General features: G+C 33.5%; 1 protein-coding gene across 1 annotated transcript; it reads left to right on the forward strand.

Annotated features, from left to right (window-relative positions):
* The first annotated feature begins 335 nt into the window (after positions 1-335).
* On the forward strand, positions 336-13,952 carry LOC142642246 (thioredoxin O2, mitochondrial-like). The gene is made up of 7 exons (XM_075816582.1): positions 336-717; positions 2,330-2,395; positions 2,542-2,592; positions 2,701-2,780; positions 11,992-12,036; positions 12,754-12,848; positions 13,530-13,952. The coding sequence occupies exons 1-7, from the start codon at positions 495-497 to the stop codon at positions 13,537-13,539; spliced, it is 570 nt and encodes a 189-aa protein (XP_075672697.1). The 5' UTR covers positions 336-494; the 3' UTR covers positions 13,540-13,952.
* Positions 13,953-26,253: the final 12,301 nt, after the last annotated feature.

Below are 26,253 nucleotides of genomic sequence, written 5' to 3' on the forward strand. Positions count from 1 at the left end.
CCTAAATCCAAACAAGTAACTAGCTTTACAAAGCCCAAAAGATAATAATTGAAGAAGATAAAGTGATAAACTTTAACTCACTAAAGTTCTAATAATAGTCAAAACCTGCTAAGTCTTGCGAGTTACCTTTCTCCCCCATTTAATATATTTTCCTCTTTTATAATCCCTCCCTAAATCTCTCTTATATTATTTTTTTTTCCCCTTAAACCTCTTTTATCTTCATCAAAATATTATTATAGAATGAATAGTAATTTTTTTATAAAAATTAAAATTAATATATTTAAAATGGGCCTTTTGAACCAATAATACAATCCTACTATCTTGTAAGCCCATTTATGTTCTACATCCTATTCCAATTTCCAACTTCATCAAGCTATGTATGGTTATATAAATATACACATGAGCCCATTTAAATTTTCTTACAATAATAACACAAAACTCAAAAACCTCTCAGAGACAGTGAGAGTGAAAAAGAAGAGAAACCAAAAAAAAAAATGGCGAGAAATTCAATTCTGAGCAGCCACCGCCAAGTTCTGCGTCAAATCGTTGGTTCAAATTCTCGAACCTTCCAAACTCTAATTCCATCTCCTCCACCTCCAATTCCAACCTCATCTCTCTTCTCTCCGGTTCATCCTAAACCCTTCCCCTCCGGTTCCTCACGCGTTCACTTCTCCGACCTTCCTTTCTTCCAATCTCGACCTCTCTCCTCTCCCTCAGGTACCTCTCAATCCCACATTTCCTTTTAAATTTACTATTTTATTTTAAAAAATAATAATTGATTATCATCGATTATTAATCTTAATTAGGAATTTAATATTTGATTAACGAATTTCGATTATTGTCCCTCAATTTTTAATATTTGCAATTTAGTCGCTGAAAATTATATCTTCTAAAAATTTCAAGGACTAATAAATTGAAAAAAAAAAAAATTGATGGAGTAAAATTGAATTTAGGCCAAATTACAAGGAAAAAGCGTTAAAATTGATAATTTTATATTTCATAAAATGAGCGTAGTTGACTTGAGATGAAAATGTTTTGATGGATAACTGGAATTACATGGAAAGATAGGGGTGACGGTGACGCCTGTCGATCAAAAAGATGAGGGAGAGTCGCGTGAGATGTTTAGAGGAGAGCTGTTGATGCACTGGTAAGAAAGAGTAGACGAAAAGGACATGTTAATTAAGGACGTAACAAAAAGAGTATGACTTTAGATAGAATAGAATGGCGTGGGAAGGTATACGTGTGGCCAACCCTAACTAACTTGAGGATCCATAGACAACTCAAAAATTTATGACTAAGGTTTGGTTATTTTTGTTGTTGTTGTTGTATGGAAGAATTTTTTAGATAAATAATGAAATTTTATTGAACCAAAAAAAGATTGATAAAAAAAAAAAAAAAATCTAATTTAGACCAAATTTCAACATTTGAAATTTTCATATGGAAAGAAAATGTAGTGCATGATGCATATACTGGTTATAGGCTGAGCAATATGGACACGGACAAGACACAACATTAGGGTATGGCAACAATTTATTTCTTGAAAAATTAGAACGCGACTGCATGGGAATACGAAAATTAATTACTTAATTAATATTTCGTTCTGTATTTTTTTATTTATGTTTAGCATATTCTATGTTTATATTAACTAGGTGCCTCCTGATGGTTGGAGGCTTGGGATGAGATGTAGACCCAAACATCTTGGGTTCGATCCTCACTAGGAGTTCTCCTAGATTACCTATACATGTTTTGACAGGTGGGATCGTGTATCCATGGTTTACTCCCCAAGGGCGGGTCCAAAGGGCCTGCCTTGGTGAGGTTTCACAACATTAAAAAAAAAAAAAAAAAAATTATGTTTATTTTAAATATAAATAAAAACTATCAAAATCTTTAGAGAAAGAATTTTATAGAATAAAAGAATTATATATATATGTATATTTTTCCTCCTATGACATGAAGGATATGTATGCATGAGTATCTCAGCGTATCTGTGTTTGACATGGGCATGCCGAGGACTTTGGAGTGTTTGTGCTTCTTATGTTACAGGCCTAAATAATGTTTTGATGTTGTTGATATCTTTCAAGCTTGATTGATTGATATTTCTGTATCTGATCGATGTTTGGAATCACTGATTCCACTTGCAAATGGTTGCTTCCACACTCCCCTTCTCTGACTCATTTGGGACTCACCATGTGAGAGAAGAGGCTTTGGAAGCAGCAGCTGTTATTGTATTGGATCTAATTAATGTTTGTGTTTATAACAACTCTTTAACTTGATGAATAATCAAACATTGTGTTTTGTTTTGTATGCTAAGCCCATGATTTAATTTCAGGTCCATCAAACATTGTCCTCATTAATTCAGAAAATGACTTCAATAGTTCACTTAGCAAAGCTCAAGGTACATATCTATCCCTCTTGTAAAAATATATTCTGTAAAAGATATTCATTTGTAGATGTTTTCTTTGTCTGCAAAGTTTCTGTTGTTTACTTTCTAGAGAACTTATCTTTGCTATGTTTTTTTTTGCTACAATTTATTGGCGATAGATGACTTGGTGCCAGCGATTTTCTATTTCACTGCAGTTTGGTGTGGGCCTTGTAAGTTCTTATTTGTTTAGTTTTGTTAGTGAAGAAATTGAATCAAATGGTGTTTTATTTTCTGTGAGATTAAATTTCAATAAGTTGTTTTATATTCTTATTATGCAGGCAGGTTCATTGGCCCTATCATTGGTGAGCTGAGTGAGAAATATCCTCATGTGACGACTTATAAGATTGACATTGACCAGGTAGGAAGGATTCATGGTACTGTGATGTAGTCTTTTCAAATATAGATCAAATTTTCTGGAAATCATACCATGCTCATCATACATTTTCATCAAGGGAAAAAAATAAATTTTTTTCAATCTGGGATTTATTTTTTATGGGGAATATGATTTATAGTGTGATTACATTTTACTCTTCAACTGATGTTTTGGTAATGTTAGTTTGCAACTTTTGACTTTCAAATATGGTTTAATAGTTTTTTTATTAATTTTTTTTTTTATGTCTAATCTCGTTGAAAAAAAATCACAAAAGGGGCTCAGTCTCACCATATGCATGGGATGTATAAAGGAGACGCATCAAATGCCATCAAGAAATACTATATATGGTATAATAGTTTAATGGTTTGTAGAGGATTTTTGTATTCTTCTTTCTTTATTTTCCCCTTATTTTGTTTTATTTTATTATCTTTCAAGATAGAAAATCATTTAACCATGTGAGTAATAACTATAGTAAATCAAATTAGAATATGCATCTAGTTGTTCTCATTTAGCTGTCTGTTAGAAGGAACTGATATCTAAGGAGTAAGGTAGAAAAGGCCAAAATCGTAAACTAGTGTACCCTTTTTTTTTCTTTTTACCTTTTCTTATACTTAACTGGCAGATTGCATACTAGTATACCATTGTTAGTTACCCAAATGATCAACCAATATACGTTGCTTTTTAAAAATTAAAAAAAAAACTGTTCTGTTTATAATTTAACTGTTACATAGCTACATGTTCAAACCTAATTGGGTGTCTTCTAGATAAAAAAATAAAAAACTTTTTCCTCCCTGTGCTTTTGGGGTTCCCATTGATGAAAATAGTTGGGAGATTTTCTTGAGGTGGTTTGGTCATGTACAAATGGGAGAGGGAGATCAATACACTAGTGAGAAAGAGTGATTTGATTTAAGTTGAGGGAATGGAATGAGGTAGAGAAAGACCTAAAATGACACTACTAGTAGTGAAAAAGAACATGTTAATTAAGGAAGTGTCAAACAGTATGTTTTAGAAAGATTAGAACGGTGAGAAAGAATACAGGGGAAAGATCCATAGCCAACCCATAGTTTTGGGATTAATGTTTGTTGTTGTCGGTTTGGGGGGGGGGGGGGGGTGGAGTCTCAATGGATATATCACTAAGGAATAGAAGTATGGCTATGGTCACTATTTATTTATTTATTTTTTGGAGATAAAAGATAGGACCTTTATTCTGTAATCATAGAATATTTATTATTATTGGAGATAGAATATTTATTATTTTTTTTGGAGATAAAAGGTAGAACCTTTATTGTGTAATCATAGAATATTTATTAAGTTAAAGGGAAAATTCTATAGGACTGCTATACAACTAGCTATGCTCTATGGTCCCAAATGTTGTGCTGTTAAGAAGCAACATATTAATAAAATGAGTGTAATTAAAATGAGAACGTTAAGATAAATAAGTGGAAATACATGAAAAGAAAGGATCTAAAATAAGGAAATCCGCTTAAAGATAGGGTACCCTCTATTGATGAAAAGATGAGGGAGAGTCACTTGAGATGGTCTGGTCATGTTTAAAAGAGTTATTAATGCACCGGTAAGAAAGAGTGAGTTGATCCAAGTTGAGGGAATGAAAAGAGGTACAAGAAGATCCATTATAAATTAATAGAAGCAATAAAAAATGAATTGTCAATTAATAAAGTAATAGAGAGCATGACTTAATAAAGAATATATGTGGCTAACCCTAACTAATTTGTTTAGGATCCATAGCCGACCCCAAAATTTTTTGGATTAGGTCATCTACATAAAATAACAAAGAAACATAAAGCAGCATCTCTATGACCAATAGTATGCATCTCAGCCTTAGAGATTCTGGCTCTTGTGTATGACTGTTGTCCAGGGAGCTGCTATACAGTGAGTGTAGGGCTGCTCGCTTGTGGTCATGTAGCAATGTCTGGGCCATATCCAGAATTGTGAAGGATGTAGCTACTTGTCCTCAAAATAAAACATAATCCTTGCATTCCACGCAGCCCATACCAGCATTGCCCATATTTCCACCTCCTCTTCCCAGCATTCCATGATGACCCCTGAAATAAGTAGAGGAAATCATCACCCATATCTGTTGACCACTTTTGAATTTGCCTGCAACCATGGCCCATACATTTCTATCCGTGGGACACATCCACATCGCATGTACCACAGTTTCGGTTTCTTGGTTACAAATGTTGCATATCAGGTCCACCTCTATGTGCCGGCTTTGTGGGCTTTTTTGTGTTGGCAGTGAGTTAGTGCATGCTCTCCAGATGTGATGCTTTACCTTAGATGGAGTCTGCAGCTTCCATAGCTTTTTCCAGGCTGGACAATCCACCCAAGCCCGAGAACTCTCTCCTTGTGCTGGCTTATTTAATCCAAGTGCAAGGTGATATGCTGCTTTCACCTTGAAGTCTCCCTTAGGAAACCCGACCCACCCCAGACTATTAGACTCATTACCTGTGCCCCTAGGGACAAGTAAATTCCCTTTTCCTCCTTATGTTGTCCTAGGTCTTGTGTGAGCCACTAATCACCCCAAATCTTAATTTCCCACCCATCCCCAACACACCACATAGTCCATTTATATTTTTTTTGATAAGTAATAAGTGTTATTGATATAAAAAAAGAACACCCTAGTACACAAGGAGTGTACAAGGGGTCAACAAATCAAATACAAAAATTGCAAGAGTCTAGGAAATCAATAAAAGAAGGGAATGATTGTTTTTGCAAAGTAAACAACCATCCAATAAAGTTCTAAAAAAGAATAGCTTGAGGTTCGGAATAAATCTCTCAATATCTTCAAAACATCTACTATTTCTCTCCCTCCAAAGACACCACATTAAGCAATGAGGAACGATGGACCATAGATAACCATTTCAATGACGACCAAAGCTGCCTTGCCAACACCCTAACAGTCCCAAAACAGTATGCGGCATAACCCAAGTTACTCCAAATAAACCCAAAACCATAGACCATAGATCCATAGCAATGGGACAGTGAAGGAAGAGATGGTAAACCGATTCACCATTACCCTTGGACATGTAGCACCAATCCAAAATCCACACCTTCCTTTTTTGTAAATTACCACATTGTCCATTTATATAGCAACTGGATGTATACTAACTCCAAACATAGTAAGGATTGTTTCCTAGCTTTGCTTGAAGGAAGGAGTTATTGGGGAAATACCTTGCTTTGAACACGAGATAGAATAATGAGTGTGGCTGCTGCATTAACTTCCACCCCTACATAGCAAGCATTGCTAAGATAAATACACGGAGATCTTTGAATCCTAACCCTCCATTTACCTTCAAATCACACTGTTTGATCCAACATTTCCAATGTATTTCCCTTTTTGGCCCCTTTTGACTCCACCTATATTTAGCATTCATTTTTTTTTTTTTTTGACAAGTAACGAAAAAATATATATTAGAGAAGAACACAGCCCCGTACATAGGAAATGTACTAAAGAGGCAAAAGCATCTAGAAACCAAATTACAATGATCAAGCAAAATAGGAAGGGAAAGACAAGAAAAAAGATGGTAAAACTAAACACCATTCGAGAAGAGTAAAAAAGAAAAAAAGAAAAAAGACTTAAACTCAAGAATGGACCGTTTGCGACCCTCAAAGCTTCTAGAATTTTGTTCCCGCCAGATACACCACATCAAACAGTGCGGCACCATCCTCCAAATCACTATGTTGTAATGACGCTTGAAATTGCAAGCCCAATAATCCAACAGATCCACTACCCTTTGCGGCATCACCCAACAAATTCCAAACAAGCAAAAGACCATACTCCATATCTCATAAGCTATAGGACAATGAAGGAGGAGATGATCTACAGATTCACCACACCTTTTGCACATATAATTGAGTTCATAGAATTTTGAAGTTCATATAACTTAGCATTCGTAGAATTGAGTTCATCAAACCATGTCTTAAGAATTTTGAAGCAAGACATCATGTATGTGGGTATGGCTTGAACCATGGATTTTATCAGTATCTCTCCCCGACCTTGAAAGTGTGTTTTCTTTCCACCCTTGGAGCCTCTTCATCAACCTTTTTTTTTAATGCTATTAAAAGTGCTTGCCTTGGATCTTCCCACCAACATCAGTAGGCCAATGTATTTATCATGTCTTGTAGTTGCTCGGGTTCCCATTAGATCATGGATTTCCTTCATGGTAGCATTGGAAGTATCTTTGCTATATTGGTCTTCTCCCAAAAAAAAATTTTGACTTATCAAAAAAAAAAAAAATCATAATAGTCTAAAACCTATAATATGTTTCTACATTCCTCAGTTGTAGCATGGCAAAAGAGCCCTATCATTTGCAAACAAAAGGTGGGAGAGCTTGGGATCACCCATACAATTGGATACTGTGAACCTTTCTATTCACCTCTGCTTTCCTCAATAAGGCAGAAAGGCCCTCAGCAAAAATCAAGAATAGTTATGAGGAATAGGATCACCTTGCCTTGTTATAGCTTTCGTTTCCTCATTTACTAGGACCACATATGATGTTGTTCAGTTGTAATCAAATTACATGATTTGGGACACCCTTCTCGAGTCAAAACCATTTTCCAAAATCATCCCCTGCAAAAAACTCCATTCTACTTGATCATAAGCTTTGCTCACGTCGAGTCATTTGCTCAAGCTTTCCTTTATGCCTAGATTGCTTGCTATACAAAAATTCATAAGCTAGCACATTGTTGGAAATAATTTTTTTTTGATAAGTAGCACATTGTTGGTAATAATACGTCCCAGTATGAAAGCACTTTGGGAATCAGAAATAATATATCAAAGAATAGACTTTAATCAATTAGATAGGATTTTTTTGCACTATTTTGTAGAGGATATTACAGAAACTTATTGGCCTATAATCCAGGATTTTCCTATATTACACTAGAAATGTACTATAGGGGCAAAAAAATCAAGAGAGCCCAAGCTACAATGATCAATTAAAACAGGAAGGGAAAAACAAGAATAGGTTGGCAAAACTAGACTCCATTCAAGGAGAGTAAGGGTATATGCCTGAAATTTAAAATAGATAGGACTGCCTTAGTAATAGATTAACCAATAATAGACCAATATTTATGATAAAAGAAGCTAGACATACTTTGCGGATCTGGGGCTTTGAAAGTTGAAACTGTGCATTTGGAAAGCAACTTTTTGTATTATCTATGGCTGTGAATGGCTGGAGTAGGCTTCTTTTATGATTATCAGTAACCTCTCCATCTATGGCCTCTGAAAATTCATTCTCAAAGGACAGGGTAGAAGTAGTGAATATTTTAGTAAAGTGTCTCTCTGCCAACACACCAATGTCCTCATCACTAGTCCACCATTTCTCCTTCTCTCCCATGAGGCCTAAAATGGTTTTTGGTCCGTCTCAGTGTTGCTTGTAGATTATAAAATTTTGTGTTTTTGTCTCCTGCTCTAGCCATGTAGCTTGTGATCTCTATCTCCATCGCAACTCTTCCCTTTGTAGGATCTCATTTATGGTATGACTGATTTATAGACTCTTTGTTGGATCCCATAACATCATTCTTCATCAACCCTCCAAATCGGCAAGTTTGGTGTCCAATTCCATATGGTTTCCTCAAAAAGTTTGTCTCCCCATTGATCTAATTGGATTCAACATTGTTTAATTGTTTTGTGCACCATGTACGTTGGATTGCCTTGGACAACTTCTGATTCCACACCTCATGAATGATTTTTTCACACTCTTCTCTCATAGCTCATTTTTCTTCAAGCTTACACTTTTTTGTGGGGGGGGGGGGGGGGGTGTTGGTGGGCATGGTACATGCTTCACCATGCTTTCTTTAAACTAGTCCATTCATGACAATATGGCTACTTTCCTATCAATACTCTTGAATATTGACGAACCCCTCTCTATCATTATTCCATGTATACAACATTCTAAATATACTCTAGGTTGAGCATTTTGCATTCATCAAGTGCTTCTCTAAAATCCAACATTTTCTGGTTTCTCGTAATTGTCTTGTATGTCACTTTGCTCCAGGATCTTGTTAAAGTCTCCAAAGCATAGTGATGACAAAGAATGCATGCTTCCTAGCTTCTTCAACAATGCCCAAGACTCAGGTCATTTAGGGAATTTAGGACGTCCATAAAAACCCTTCAATCTCCATCTACCACAAGTGCATCTATATGGCATTGGGAATAATTTTTTTTTTTTTTTTTTCCAATTGGGGCTTCTTCGCTTTACATCATTGTCAATCCACTGCTTCTACCCAAACTTCGACAAATGAAGGCATTTCTAAAGCCAAACCGACTTTGAATTCATGACATTCTTCCAACATCCAGTTTTGTCTCAACGAGGAACAAAACTGTGGGACCTGGAGGCTTCACTATGTTGTGAAGAGATTGAACTGCTTGGGCGTTCCCAAGCAGCCAGCAGTTCCAACTTAATAGCTTCATTGATGTCACTGTTCGGCTGCACACCAGCTTCTGCCTTTGAACTTTCGATATTTTCCACACTGGGCATACCCATCAGTGCTCGCTTTTTCCATGGTAACTTTGTATCTTGGGCTTCCTCATAAAAATCCCAACTCTCTTTGTCCCTGCATGATTGAGCGGCATGAGAACAGCCCCACACTGCATGGCATCAGTCCGCACAACTCTCTTCCACGTGGTCTGCCTGAGCCCAATATTCTCTTTAATTTCCTTTACTTTTTCACTGTTGCTTGTTGACATCCTCAAGTTCAAATCACTGGCCGCAAATTTCAGTCAAAATGGTCTGACAAACTTTGTTGGATGCCAGCCAGTGGTCCAGGTTTTGAGGTGAGTGGGTATTATCATTCTCTATCCCCTTCTATTGTCGTTTCTTTCCGTGGAAAATGATGTGGTAATTGAAGATTCCTCCTCAGGTAGCTTTTTTCTCTTGGACTGCTGCTTTAGGCAAGATTCTAGCTATGGATAATCTTCGGAAGAGGCACTTTGTTGTTATTGAGTGGTGTTATATCTGCAAAAGGTGTGGGGAATCTGTAGATCATCTCCTCCTTCACTGTCCTATAGCATATGAGATGTGGAGTATGGTCTTTTGCTTGTTTGGTATTTGTTGGGTGATGCCGCAAAGGGTACTGGATTTGTTGGATTCTTGGTCATGCTATTTCAGGCGACATCGCAAGATAGCTATATGGAGGATTGTGCCGCACCGTTTGATGTGGTGTGTTTGGCGGGAACGGAATACTAGAAGTTTTGAGGGATACGAACGGTCCATTCTTGAGTTTAAGTCTTTTTTCTTTTTAACTCTTCTCGAATGGTGTTTAGTTTTACCATCTTTTTCTTGTCTTTCCCTTCCTGTTTTGCTTGATCATTGTAATTTGGTTTCTTGATTTTTTTGCCCCTTTAGTACATGTCCTTTGTACTGGGCTGTGTTTTTTTAATGAAATTTTTATGTTACATATCAAAAAAAAAAAAAAAAATTCAGTCAAAAAAACTCTTTCCCCACAGCATGTCCCATCAGCAGAGGCATTTGAAGACAGTGAGTTTATGGCCTTTGGAATGTACTGGGATTGGTCACCCAAGATTGTGGGATTTGTTTCAGAGATTGACCCAGCTGTGCATGATTTTCTCTTCAGGCCTGATTTTTGGTCCTTTGGCGTTAATGTCCATATGATTCATTAAATCCTGATATATCTCCATTTTTTACAGAGCTCAAAACTCTTCCTTGATTCTGGTCTTCTACCAATTGCACCCTTCGTTGTTGCCCCCTTTTTTCACACTCTTGTGAATCTTGGAATTCATTAATGCTAGAATCTGCTGTGTTGAACTTTCCATTTCACCCCATCGCTGCCCTGCTCCACCACTGTTGCCGCCCCATGAGTGCCAGTGTTCGCCAAATGTTTTGTCCCCATCCACATCTCCCCCATTCCTTCAGTCCTGCCCCCCAGGCTGGTCTCCATCTTTTAATCCACCCAAAACCCAGATCCATTTCCTATATTGGTTGCATGGGCTTGTTTCATCAACTCTCTTGTTGCACTGTGTTTTAGCTTCTCTAAATGGCCACACTAATTTTAAAAAGAAAGATTTGTACCCTTTTTAAAGGAACCAAGAAATTCATTTCATGATGGTTGCATCTAAGATTAAATAGTTCTTGTAATCGTGCATGGTCCAACTGGACTTGGAGATCATATAAGTCTGTAATGGTATTGCATTAGGTTGTAAAAGCTGAAGTAACTTTAGATTAAATGAGATAATGGACAAGCACATGTGTATGACAGAGAGAGAGAGAGAGAGAGAGAGAGAGATCCGCATCTTTCTTATGAAAGCAATTCTGTTCAAAGGCAATTACTGAGGCATTTTGTCAAAGGCGATTCTCAATTTGTTGGTAAATGTTGAATAGAAGGTTGTTGTGGTCATCATCATTGGAAATATGGTAGTCAAAAAGGCAAGCACCTAGGTGCCGCTAAAGTGCCTCTAAGACTCTAAGTTGAGGTGCCTTTAGAGCCTCTATTGGAGTGCCTCAAACCTTCTCACCATCTCCATGGTGAGAAGGTACTTTTGCCTCCTCATGCCTTTGGACGTACAAGCCCTTGGCACTTTAAGGTGGCCTTTCGCCTTTGACTACCTTGATTGGAATCCTGTTAAACAAGTATTTTACCTTACAAATAATTGGAAGCTGTGGTGGTTTGGGACATTGAGGTGTTAGGATATATAGGCCACTTTAGAAAGAACTGGATTTGAGTCACAAATGGTTATTTAGAATTATAGTGAAAAGAGCTTTATGCCTCTTTAACCTCTTCCCTCACCCCCCCCCCCCCCCCTTCTTTCTTCAAACCAAAAAAGAAAGAAAGAAAGAAACTATTTCAGTTTGTTCTTCATTAAGTTCTTGTGCTTTCAGCACATTTCTATGCAAATCTATGCTCCTTGAAGAAATATTTTCATTTGCTTCATAGAACAATGTTCATTTGTTTTATTGAAAACTGCTCACAGAATTTAATGGGTGTGTTCTCAGCTGAGTCTCTATGGGAATTTAATTTAAAAATTATCCTCCACTAGAATTCCTACAAAAGCAATTGCATTACATTATGCTTTACTTGATTGTATTGTCTTTCATTTTTTTTTTTCAATCATCATTTGACATGTGGCTTCCTTGACAAGTTAAATTATTCTGGATTTTGGTATCATAACTTATCACACATCAAAGTTCGCAGGCTAATTAGTTTATTCTATTTACAGGAAGGCCTTCAAAGCATATTAAGCAAGTTAAATATTACGTCCGTGGTAAACAACCTGATCCTTCTTTTCTGTTTTTTATTTCATTTTTTAAAAAATGTTCTTATGTCCATATGTGGCTCCAGAACCTGTGTATATATAATTATCTTTGTTTCCAAAAAATTACTGATTGATGTAGTGTTCAAAATGCTTATAGTTGGCTTCTATATTTGCATATATTAATATGGGTAAAACTTAAGTAGAGTTCTTTATATGCCATACTAGGTTCCCCAATTAACTTTAAACAAATACTTGCATTGAATTTAATTATCATTGGAAAAGATAATGTTGTTTGTAATTAATTGCAGAATTTAATCTCAAGGCTTAAGGAATTGTACCTAAGTTTTGCCTTATTAATATATGATAGGATCATGATCAAGTTATATTTGGTATAATTTTTTGTCAATGATACATGCATCACTTAATAACCTTTTATTGGATTATTGGTTTTTTTGTTATTAACATGTATACCAAATTTTGTGTAAATCAGATCTTTACTATTGAATCCATATAAGTTAAACATTCTATAAATGAGGTAATTATTGAGTGTTAATCATCTCTACATTTTGCAAGCATGGATTGTATAAAGAGAACATAATCCAATAGTGAATTTGTCAAAAAATACATCCATTAAAAAAGTTATGAAGTGGTACAAGTTACATGAGGTAGTTCTTGAACATAACCATATATAATATATTTGTTACTAAGCTGGATTTTTTTTTTCAGCCAACACTTCATTTTTTTCAAAATGGGAAAAAGGCTGCTGAAGTGATTGGAGCTGATGTTGCTCGCTTGACGAACACTATGGAAAAACTCTACAAGTAATTCTTTCCTGATCTACTTGACATCATCTTTATGCCTTTGAGCATCTCTGAATGTTGTAAACAAATTTCTGCTCCTTTTGAACCAGGTGTTGCATAGTAGGCATGAAGGTTTTAAATGGTCAAAGAAAATGGTTCTTTTTAAACATGATTGATAATATATGTGGCTTCAAATTTGGTTCTGAATCCTAAATTTATTTACAAATCAGATGAATTAGATGTACTAGGGTTTATCATAGAATATGTTGCAACTTCTGTTACATTAACAAGGATTTCACAATTGGCGATCATGTTGCATGCTTGAAGGACAACATGAGAAAATTTTACGGTTTTTTCTCTCTACTATCCGTGATGCCTATGCTTTCTTGTATCTGTAAATGGATTGCACGGTGGTTATTTTTCTTTGACCCAGAAACTCTGTAAGCTTTTTCTTTTATTTTTGCTGAGGCCAAACTACTCGATTATGTAGTCAGCATTGAATGACAAATTTGATCAATTATATGTGGTATTATTTGGAGTTTGGTAGGGATATCTAGCTCACACTTCACAGATGTGGTAGTCATATGAACTTGAATCGACTCAGATGCTTTTTCATATTCAAAGCAAGCATCCATGCTGTCTTAGTTTTATTGTAAAATTTGGATTTCTTGATTAATTATTTGTTTCGCTTTCCCCTGGCAGGACTGATTGAAGATTCCAGTCAGGGATTGATGGCAGATGGTTATGTAACTTGACATATTTGTAAGTTTCTAAAGAAAACTTCAGAAATTGATGGAAACCATGTTTCTGGTCAGGTTCAGCCTTTCAAGTACCTCTTAGGCCCATGAGGCACGTTATAGTTTTCTTGTATATGAATTGGATTTGATGAGAGGAAGTACCTACGTAATTGGACTCTGCACAAAGTAGTGGTGTTGTCAATAGCAGTTATTGTTGCGTGGCCAAGGCAAAAGGGAGAAAACAATTTTGGGCCAAAGTCCTGGTCTCAAATTAATTAGGATGCTGCTAATCTACTATATCTTTTATTTCCTTTTTGGTGATGACTGTTACCAGATTAAGATTTTGTTATTAGAAAAAGTTTTTTAATAACAAATTAATTTGGAGCAATCTTTCTCTCACTGAAAAGACAATTTATGTGTAGTTTTAGTAACATGATTGACCTCACAACAAACTTTCCTCCTAGACCTCCAAGCACTTTGTGCATGAGGAGGTGCGAATTAAGTTACAAGACCTTTGGCATGTAGAGACCACTTGGTTGTATTGATCAATAAAACACAAATAATGTTGTCATTTTTAAGGATGGTTAAATTCATTATAGATATATATATATATATATTTTTTTTTTGTTAAAAATAAATATAGATATTTGTTTGAATTTAATTGGAGAGCTTGATATACTGCACCTAGATTTAATCTTGATTATTTGTAATTTTGTTAACAAAAACATCTAATAGAATGTAAATGTTCTATTGTGTTAAAAAAATTAGCAAGTAAACTCAGACCAAAGAAGAAACAAAATGGAAAACCAATATCTAATTGTGCTTACCTCAATTTGGACTCTTATGCACAAATTAATAATAATGATGATAATGAAGATAAAAGTGACACCCACAACCAACCGAACCTGGCCTAATGTGGGCCAAGGCGCGTGTGTGAGGCCCACTTGGGCAGTTTCTCCCATTTCATAAAAATGCGATACCCTTTGGGGCCCAACCCAATATTAAATATAATAATAAATGATATGTAAACCCATTAAATGTTTTTTACCTTTCTCATGTGGAATCATGCCTTATCACCACCATCATGTATAATTTATTAACTTGTTAATAGTTATGAACAATTGACTACATAATATTATTATCTTTACCGAACATAACATAACCGAATAGAAACCTATCTTAAAATATGTATGTGGATCTCACTTGTGTTTCGGCTCAGTGTTAGCCAAAGATCCATTCTTCCAAACCCATTTTTTCATAACTTTTAGTGTGACTTTAATATTTACACCACTTAATTTAAAAGTTCAAAATCTATAAATTTGAACTCAATTATATTACATTAAATCCATACTTCTTCTTTTATAGCTGAAATAATGGAAAGAAATGGGGGAAGAAATTGTATTGTGCAATAGTATAAGGGCAGCATTGCATATGGACCCCACTATCATTGTTGCTATCATTAATGTTGGTTTTGTTGACAAGATATTCCCCAGCCGGAGGGTGAAAGTTAAAGATGCTAACAGGCCTATAGCCTGCCATAATAAGTAGCAGAGAGAGTATAGGGTCAAAGGCAGGATAGAAGCAGAGAGAGGCAGAGACCGACTGGTCAAAAGATTGAAACAATGATAGGGTCTGAAACATCTGAAATTGGGTCCATTTCCCACCTCCCCTTTCAGCCTGCTGGTAAAAATAAGACACAGAGTGTGACAAGGAACTGAACGAAGTCCATCTATTCAATTGTTCACACAAGAATAATACATAAAGCTTGAAAAAAAAAAATTGTGTGGTCTGATCTCTTTGTTTTTTTCCCTATCCCTTGAACAATCATTTCCATACTTTTTCTGAAAAAAAAAATTATAATCATAAAATTTATCATTCTAATATAGTAAATTGTAAATGATAAAGAAAAAAAAAATGTTAGATTCTTGTAGTTAGAAACAACCTAACATTTTATGTAAAATAATTGTAAAAAAAGTGCGCCACTTTTCTTGGCTTTTTAGCTCAGACCAAGAGCAATCATTTTTCTTCCATTTCTTTGTTTCATCCTTTGGCTGAACAATTATTTCCTATCACTACTTGTACTATCATGTCAAATGCTGATGTGGTGGTGAGAGGAGGGGGTATAGCAGTGTACATTTGTACTATTCCCCAAGAAAGTGATATGAATTACTCCCAAGAAAGTTATACGGATTTTCCCAATGAAGCAATGAAACTGTACTACTAAATTTCTTAATTTTGGGTCAAATGATAAATTGCTTGCAGTGGTGTGGTTCTGTCACAATATAATATACAATTTTGAATGGTTGTATTTGATGTTTGGAATAGGCAATAGCGTCAATGGACCTAAAATAGCGTAAGAGTTAAATTTTGCCAAACAAAATCTCAAGTCTTTCTACTGTACTTGTGTAACTATTGTTGTACATTTTAGTTTTTTTTAGCGTAAGAGTTAACAAGCATCGGGCTGTGCTTGTTAAGGTTTTTTTTTTTTTTTTTTTTGTGTTTTACTTAAAAAAATAAAAAAAAAAGTTATCAAAACAATTGTCAAAAAAGGTAAAAAAAAATTGTCAAAAAATGAAAGACGGCCAAAAGTTGAAAAAGTTACCCAAAAATTTAACCAAAGTATGTTGTTAATGAGCACCTTACAGTGCCTGTTAACACAACCCTTTTATTTTTTGTATTTCGTTGAGGTGAAGGAGAAAAGTAGACGGTGATTGTAATATGTGAATAGAGAAATTTTATATAAAAAAAATTAAGAAAGTTTAATATTTTGTACATTAAATATAGATTACAATAAGAATAGTAATTTTTATTACTGGAAATAGAAGAGATTGTAATTGAATAACTATTACAATCCATAAGTTTGGTTGTTACATGTGGAAAGTTTGTAAAAGATAATGTATAAAGAAACTTTATATTTTTAGAAATATATTAATTTTATACACTAAGGATACGTTTGGTACATTGAATAGAGATTATGACAGAAATTGTAATATTTATTACTAGCAATAAAGCGTGTTGTAATGTAATAATTAAACTTATTCATTAGTTTAATTGTGAGTTATAACATTAGAATGAAACTTAACATTTATATTAGAAAATATCTTACTCATACAATTATATCTCTTTAAAAATTGTTATTTTTAAATTTAAGAGAGATATGTGTTATTGTTTATGATTTTTTTTATTTTTATAATTGTTAGATGTATAAGGAAAGTTTGTTTATTTGAAAATATATTAAGTTTTGAAATTATTGCACTTACTAAGGAATAGCTAATACAATATTTTAAAGAGGAATAATTATTCCTCATTTTGAAGAATAGCTATTTATAAGAAATGACTATTCCTTGTAATAAAAACATAACCAAACTAAATTATAATTAAACCATGGGAATAACTATTATATTACAGCACCTATTACAGTTTATCAAACATGCCCTAAGAAATAGCTATTACATCTATTTTAAAGAGGAATAGTTATTCTTCAATTTAAAAAATAGTTATTCCAATGTAATAGCTAATCTATGTAATATAGATGCAACCAGATAACCGAATTGTTATTACACATGAATAATTATTCCATTACAGTAGTTATTACAGTAGAACAAACGTACCATAAATCTTAAGTCTTTCTGTTGTACTTGTGTAACTATTGTTGTACATTTTAGTTTTTTATTTTTTTATTTTTTGTATTTCGTTGAGGTGAAGGAAAACAGTGGACAATGATTGTAGTACGTGAATAGAGGAAATTTTTTTAAAAAAATCAATAAAATTTAATATTTTAATAAAATAGAGTTTAGAATAGATAATTTGATGTAAGTGTTTCAAGAAGTGGTTAAGTAAAATAGCAAAAATAGGTTTTTATACTAAAATAGACAAAAAATTTTGCTAAATGCTCTTAGAATGAATCTATTAGAGTTAGTATAAATTAGCAGATTTTACTTTTTAGGAAAAAAAATTATCCTAATGTGATTTGACCCATTCAAAATATAGTCCCCACAAGCTCTTTTAATTGTTACATTTTAATCCCCTAAAGTTAAAATTAAAATAAAATTTCTAAAGTTACTTTGAACTAAAATGAAATTAATAGTAATATATAGGGTATATTCTATTTATATACCTTGAAGTTTGGGCTAGTATTAATCAAGTTCAAAACTTTTTAAAATTGACCATTTTGATCTCTAAAATTAACTTAATCTCTAAAAACTACAGGTTAGTTAATAATTTTTTTATTGTCTTAGGGACTAAGTTGACTTTAAGAACCAAATTAGTCAATTTGAAAATTCTTAAATTTGGTTGACATTAGCCAAAACTTCAAGGTATATTAATGAAATTTACCCTAATATTTTAAATAGAACTCTAACAATTTCATTTTATTAAAAATATTTGGAAGTTAAGTGTAGTAATTGAACTTTAAGGATTAAATTGTTATACGGCTCTATCACAACGGGTAAATTATAATTTTCTCCTATTGTTTTTTTCCTTACAACAACTTGGATAGGCGACTTGCACGTACCTTCTTTTTATTTTTATGGGAAGACCTAGACAATATTATTAAGTTACAATGCTCTTTAACTATCATCTTTTTCCTACTAATTTGACAAGGTTGTCATTGCTCTCTTTTCTATTTTATTTTTAATTTTAGAGATACGATTTGTTTTTTAAATTTATAGATATGATCAATTTGAATATATGGAGACTTTTTATAGTAATTGTTTTGTTATCACCAAGTTAAAAAATTTATTAATTTTTGGTGCAGATGAAATCTAAACCTAAGTTATTTATTCAACAATATTAATAGACATTATTCGTTGAGCTCATTGATAAAATTAACTTTGTTAAAGCCAATTTGGCACACTTTCGAATTTGTGTCAACTGTGTCTAATTCTACCGATAGAGCCAAGGTTCACATTGCCCTCAAAAAGTTCGACATCAAATCAAAAGTATTCAAGGGTGGTATAATAAAATGAAATTATTTCTTTTTAACTAGTATCGATTACTTCATAGTTCAAATATAGCTCAAATGAAATAGTTTCATTTTTTTTTTTTTTTGTCTTTTGAAAAAGAAACACACATACAAAAGCACACTACAAACATTATTTAAAAAACATATTATCTTTTAAATTTTAAGGAATCATAAGACAAGTTATATATATTATACACAATATACTCTCTTTTATATATATATATATATATATATATATATATATATAAAAGACAATTACCCAATTTGTTGTTCTTTTTTAGAAACAAATCGTAGGCATTTTTTTTTTTTTATATGTTAAGTAATTCACACACCCAAACAGATTAAACCTGTGACCTCAAAACTACCATCATGAAAGTAATATTAATGTAATTTATTTGCTGATGGGGTAAGGCCGGGTAACCATTTTTCAAAGCAGATATTAGATGGCCACCCATCTCTTCTTCTGAGAAATTTGTGTTAGAAATAACTAACAAACTCCAATAAAAAAAAAAAAAAATAACTAACAAACTGAGCCAACGTTATGGTAACAGTGACTAAACTTGAAAAAGAAAAATGATGATGTTGACAAAGAAAAAGATTTTAGATGCCAAAGTCCAGACAGAAGTGACACAATAAGCCGCCAAGAGAGAGAGCGAGAGAGTTGTATTCTAGGCTAGGCCAACCCAGCTGCTCCACCACCAGATTGGAAAAGGTGTCAGGTGTAGATAGATAGATAGATATAATGTCTAATAAGAATATGGTGTTAATAAGGGCTACTTTGTGTCTCTAGTGCATGCATGTCTCCCAAAGTCCCACCCATAAGACCTCCAGCTAGCTACTAGCCCTACTACTAAGAATCTGCAAAGAGCTAATGGGTCTACATTTTGTTATTGCTTTTACACACATATATCAATTATCACTAAGTTTAAAACCACGCACTGTTGGAGCAGGGTGTAAAAACTTCGCTTGGGAATGAGTCGTAAAATAGGTTGAATTGCAACTCCGGATGCTAGCGCTCTTACACTCATTTTACCACAACTAATCAATTAATTTTTACCAATAACAAAATAATTAAATGTATAAATGATATCATCAAATCACACATGCATAAATTATGTAACTAATGTCAAAATGTGTGCTAAAGAGTGTGTCTAATAAAATACAAAAACTCATCAATCATGAACAAACTGAATAAAACTTTCTCACTCTCTCGCTCTCAATTTTTTATAGTTACACAATAAATTCTAAAAGATATATTTATTCTAGCTAAATTGCAGGTCTCTCTTAAAGTTTTACAAAATGATACTCTTTTAATTGTTTTTCAGAAATGAAACTCAACCCTTAAGGTTTTTAGTTCAGTATGACATTTTTGGCATGATCTTGATATAAAAAATTATAAGTTATTCCCTAAAATTAAAAGGTCTATTGGCATAACATGAATAAAATATTGATTTGCTTAGAATTATATAGAGATATTATAGTTTTAGTGGGAGTATGGTTGCTGTTGAAAATTTGTTCCCCTTTCTTACAAGATTTATGAGTTAAGTAGATATTGAGAGTAAATAACTCAGAGTTCATGTAGCCTATGATAACCATATTTGAGACCTTAATTGGCGTTTGAGGTGACATAACTAGATGACTTGGGTTGGGTGCTTAGATATAGCCTACACTGAGATTTGTACGATGTTATAGAGAGCTTAAACGTGCACTCTTTGAACAAGAGAACCTCATCATACCATATAATTCATACTAAAGGTTTTTCAACCATAATATTTATGAGGTTGGTGAATGGATCCCTCTTTTCTTATTGTGTGATTCTCATTGGTCATTAATTAGACGCCAATTATGCTCTAAGCTCTACTGTCTATTGCCATAAATGATGTGATCTAAATAGACATAATTGGAAAAGTGACTTAACCATGGTTAAGTAATTAACATGCAGGCAAATGAACACAATGACACATTTATGTTTTGTATTCACAGACATCAGTTTGTGATGCTTCATAGATGTTATATGTGCATTAATACCACGTATAGAATGAAGTTGATTCCTAATAAAAAAAATTAATATTTTGACTATAATTTATAAATACAATTAATTAACCTTTTCACTGCATACATCAATTGTACTATTTATTAACTTTCTCTTTTTGTTTTTGAGTTTGGTGAGAGAGTGTAATTAAGTGTGTGTGTTTAGAAGTTAATTTGTATCTTAAAAAAAATAACACACCTATAAATCCTATATGCTGTGAGACATCTATTACATGCAACACATGTAATAGATATCTTTTTTGTCATATACAATAGATCCATGAGAGTTCATAAAAAAAACAATAGATCGATGAGATGAACCATCCTATCCCATTTAAATATTTAATAATAGTGTGGGGAGTAAAAAGACCATGATGGGGATGTGAGCCTTTGGGCCATACTAGGGAAGGCCGACCTGCTCTTGGGTTTAGAACTTGTTAGTACGGGTCGGCTCATACGCCGAGGATCCGAGGATCCAGCCGAGGGTGAATTTCTCTTCAGACGGACACCGGAGAACCTGGGACTTCATGATAAACGTTAGGCAATGACATGGTTAAAACCAGTGGATAAAAGGGGTAAACCCTTGAATGTCCTGGAAGCGCCGATGTAAGAGAAACCCCAAGGGTAAAAGCTATCACCTCCACATTAAAGACCCTGCACCTACCACCCTGGCCGCATTAATGGGAAGTGACACCTGAACAGTAGAAGGGAAACTTCTGGTTACTATTCAAAGGCACTGAGAAAAGAAATATCTAGGCTAAGGGGGAGTTGGGGCCACACGTGTGCAAAGTATCAAAAAGAGTAGTATTTAAGGAGCAACTTAGGACAGAAAGAGAGATCCCTTCTTTTTTGTAACCTAAAGAAAAGAGAAAAATAGAGAGAGAAATAATATAAGAACAGTTCTCGGCTTATGTCCGAGCAGATTGACTTACAGTATTCCTTGTTGTTTTCAAGTGTTTACCATCTTTGGCTTGTCATTTAATCCTCAAACACTTCTAACCTGGGTTTCAAGCCCACGCTCTACAAATCATATTGTTTAAGGCTCATTGGGCCTGAGCCCGTAACTGTTCTTGGGGCCAGGTGCAATTGTGCGCTTACAGATAGATAGATGGACTATCCATTATAATTTCTTTTTTCTCTTTTTTTGATGAAAACTATCACATTAGATTTTATGTGGTATGAAGCACACAAAAGAATTTTCTTTAAAACCATCTACAAAATCAATTGAAATTGTGTATTGTAGAACTGACATTTTTTCTTTGTTTTATTTTTTGGCTTGAAATTATGACACTGAAAAATTATTTGTACTTTGGCATTGCCAATGGAAACCCTACTGATTAATATTGCAGGTCCATAATAAAAAGCCATAATAGGGAGAGATTGGAATCATTTAGGGGCCACCAAGCAATAATTTCTTAGCAATGGTCCTTTTCCGGAGTACAATTATTAGGTCACATTTTAAGTGTCGATTATAGAGATCTCTAATTTTTGGGTAGGTTTGACCAGAAAAAATACATGCAACCTAAGGATTAACTGCATAGCACCATCTTTTGGCTTTGACATTCTTCTACAGTCACAAAGGGAAAAGGTGATATAAAAATTTACACGGTCCAATGGTTTGCATTAGAAAAATAAATAAAAGAAGAAGAAGAAGGTAGAATTAGAAGTCATTTGTTAATAATGATTTGTTGGAAAATGAAATTGTTGGTTATGTTGATTAGAAGAAACTCAGTATCAACTTCGACTGTTGTTAAAATATCTTTAGACTGATGTGAGGGAGGGCTCTAGAGAAATTATACAATCCTCATGGTGGACCACGTCATTTATCCACCATTCTACTAAAAGACTCCTATTTATTTAAAATTACTGAGTCAGTAATCAGTTTTTGTCTAAAAAAAATGTTGACTCAGCAATTTTAAACATCTTTTAGTGGAATGGTAGACCACGTCACCTGTCAATTGTGGGGACATTATAATTTCTCCTCGAGATGATCTTCCACACACACACACACATATATATATATATATATATATATATAGAGAGAGAGAGAGAGAGAGAGAGAGAGAGAGAGAGAGAGATGACCATCCCTTTATGGAGAAGAATTGAATTGTCACTTTAGAGCAAAATTTATAGATAAAAAAATATTGAAAGATTAAGAAGGGAAACAAGAAGAGATGCTTGTCTCTCATATTTCCTAGGTAGTGAAATGCAAAATTGTTTTTGTCTTTTTATTTGTTTGTATAGCAAGAAGATATCATCATGTTTACATCACGCCATAGACTAATGAGTCTACTGCTTGAATACTCGTAAAGGTTCTAAGAGTACAAGTTAAAGGATAAAAAAATAGTCAATTGTGAATTGTAATACATATCAATTATTGATTTGTAATTTTTGATGTAAAAAATTTATTGTTATTGTGTGTTTTTTAATAACGGTACACAAATTGACTTTATTTATTAAAAATTGTATAAAAATATTATTTAATGTAGTACTAAATGTACTTAATCTGTGTCTTAAGAACACTTGCTAACAAAAGCCTTTAGAAAAAAGTTTAGGAAAAAAAGACTTGAAAAAATTAGGATTCAAGGTTTTTAATAAGACAAATTTCATAATTAATTTCATATTTATTTTCACAATTATTTAAAGTGCTTAATTGTGAAAGGTATATATATATATATATATATATATATATATATATATATATATATATATATATATATATAATTGTGAAAGTAACCATCTACAAGAGAGTTATAGTAATATGTGCTCCTACCATTGCTCTCTTTTACTAATTGAAAGAGAAGAAATGGCCTGTTTTTTTTCTTCTTCAATTTCTAGGTTGCCTAAAGATTCCATAGCACTTTACAAATTGAGTATGCAATGTCAAGCTGGAAAGGCAATGAAGGGTCCCTTTGAATGGTTGGGAGCAGTATCTCCAATTGGGGAAATTGACTGTGACCAATTGGAAAAGTTCCTCTTTATTCAATGTGGAACCCTGCCAACTAAACCAATCAATTGTACAGTCTCAAAATTGCAAGGTTTAATTTTCAAGCACTATCAACAAAAGCAAAGAAGGGGCCCCCTACTTTTGATTGGGTACGGTGAACTGCATCACAACTCACGAGTCTCATTCCTCATTGGTTGTTTTTTTTTTTTAATTTTTTTTTTTCAGGTGGATGACAAAGTCATAAGGTCATTACCAAACAACTCTCTATATATCAAATCAATCACAGTGTTTTGATTTTTTTTTTTTGACCCTTCTCTTTTTAGATTTCCTCGAACTTATTCCACCTTGAAACTCTAAAACACACTCACCACATCAGACACTCTTTCTCTCTCGATAAATTTGGTAAGTATCCACTTGTATTTGATTGATTTAATTATTTTATTTGTGTACTGTCCAAACCTATGATTCCAATACCTTGGGATGCTCATTCAAGTCCACTCATTGTATGTTTTTCTGCAAGTGCTGCATGGGAGCCCATGACATAGGCCCATGGGCTATGTTTTCCTTTACTTCTTTGTTGTTTATTAGGGTTCATTCTCCCCCCCCCCCCCCCCTTCACTTTTTTTTTTAATTATTATTATAATGTAATGAATTATTCCCTCCTCACTTTGTATGGGAAGCTAAGGTCACAGTAATTTACATAATATTTATCATAACTTGTTATAATATAAGTTCATAATTTACTACATAAACCTATAATTTTTAACTCTACTATTTACAACTCAATACGTAGTAAGTTATGACAAAAGTTATAAAAAATTATTATAGTCTTAGTATTGTTGGTGGGTGGGAGGTGCCTTATTTGAAATTACGTATATGTATCAATGTAGGTAACTTGTCTGCAATTAGTTATTCAATCATTATGCCCAAGAATTTTTACATGCATTATGAAATTGCATGATGTGAAAATTTTGGATTGAAAGTCAAAAAATATATTGTTTGGATAATTGTAATTAGGAATAGAGTTTGACTCCAAACTAATGTGAAGATAAATTCCTCTAACCTACTATGTGGCAACTCAAATGATCATGTATGTTATATGTGTGTATTTTTAGTTACATGATATATTTAATAAGTCATGTGACCTGCTTAAATAATGCAATGACTTATGTGATCTAGCATAAGTAGAATGTTTTATGAATTGCCCCATAATATGTTGAAGGAGATTAGTCTAAAATTTTATTAATTATTTAACCAATGTTATTGGCAATTATAGTAGGTAATACCTCCCTACCTCAAAAGAGGGAATTTAGGTGCAATTCATAAGGTTGTTACAAAAATTGATTGTCAATGATTATTAGGCACACTTTTAACAACATTTTTGTGAAGAAATCTAGGGTTTCAATAGGTTTTATTTCTTTTAACTCAATATTTTTGAGGTCTTTTTGAAGGTGAGGGAAAGAATGCAAAACCCACATTTTTTTTCTTTTGAAAATTCAATTATGGTTCTACAATTTTGGAGGCCTTTTATTTATAGAATGGGGACCTTAAAAGCAATTGATTTCTAGATTTGATAATAAAGAAAAATTATCATAAAATGAATGCCATAGGCGAAGATTCTATCGTGTGTGTGTGTGTGTGTGTATAAATGTTTTATAAACAAATTTTATAGTTGGGAAGTTATGCAAATTATCGTTTAGAGGAAAAAGGGAAAGGGACAAAGATGATTCACTTTTGTTAATTTAAAGATATGTTAAATATGTTAAGAATCATGTAACTCAAGTGGTATAGTGTACTCTTATTTATTAGGAGAAGTAAGGTCAGGATGGAAATGTAGCAAGATATCGTCAGATACCCCATCATTGCCTTCTTTCTCTTTAAAGCAGGGAATACTCGTGCAAGGCAAGTCTGGTTTAGGGCAAGTTTGAGTATTTTGTCATTTGCAATGAGGTGGCTTGAACATTAATGAAGTAGAGATGAAACAAAAAGTAGAAGGGTAGTCGTGAGAGTAAAACTTGTCATTCTACCTCTTTAGGATGAGGAAAATCCACATGGGGCAAAGTGGGGTGGAAATTTTTTCCATCCCTAGAATCAGGGTTTGAATCTCCCCTCTCTCATTTTTTGTAATTATTGAATTGAAGATAATATGTTAAGTATTTGCCAATGGCCTTTTAGTCAAATGTCATTGTTTGGTGTTATTAATGGAGACTTTAAAGGTTTAAATCTCTCCCCTCCATCAAAAATTTGTCAAAAAAAAAAAAAGGATATGTTAAGTAACCATTACAGTTATTATACTCCTTTTAATTAATGTGGGAGGAATTATGCTCATGTTATGGAACTTACCTATTTCTCTCATTCTTTAAAAGTTTAAATTAATGGAACTTACCTATTTTTCTCATTCTTTAAAAGTTTAAATTACTAACTAACAAAGGAAAACATTCTTTTTATATACAAGATAGAAATTATACTCTAGCCTAATCTAAGTGTATTTGTGTGTGATGCTCTCTCCTAGGAACTTGAATCCCAATCCTTACCCCCTACACCCCACAAACACACATGCTTGTAGAGTGACCATATAAATGATACCCTTTTAATCGTTTGGAAAGAGTCCATATTGTTGAGGAGAGATGAAGAGTACACCACCCATTCTTCTCTTTCTTTAAATGATTGAGATTTCTTATAAAAAAATGATTGAGATTTGTGTAACCCAATTTAGTAATTTTCATTCCTTTACTAAATAGGGGTCCC

Source organism: Castanea sativa, chromosome 7 (assembly GCF_040712315.1).
Source record: "Castanea sativa cultivar Marrone di Chiusa Pesio chromosome 7, ASM4071231v1".
NCBI classification, from domain to species: domain Eukaryota; kingdom Viridiplantae; phylum Streptophyta; class Magnoliopsida; order Fagales; family Fagaceae; genus Castanea; species Castanea sativa.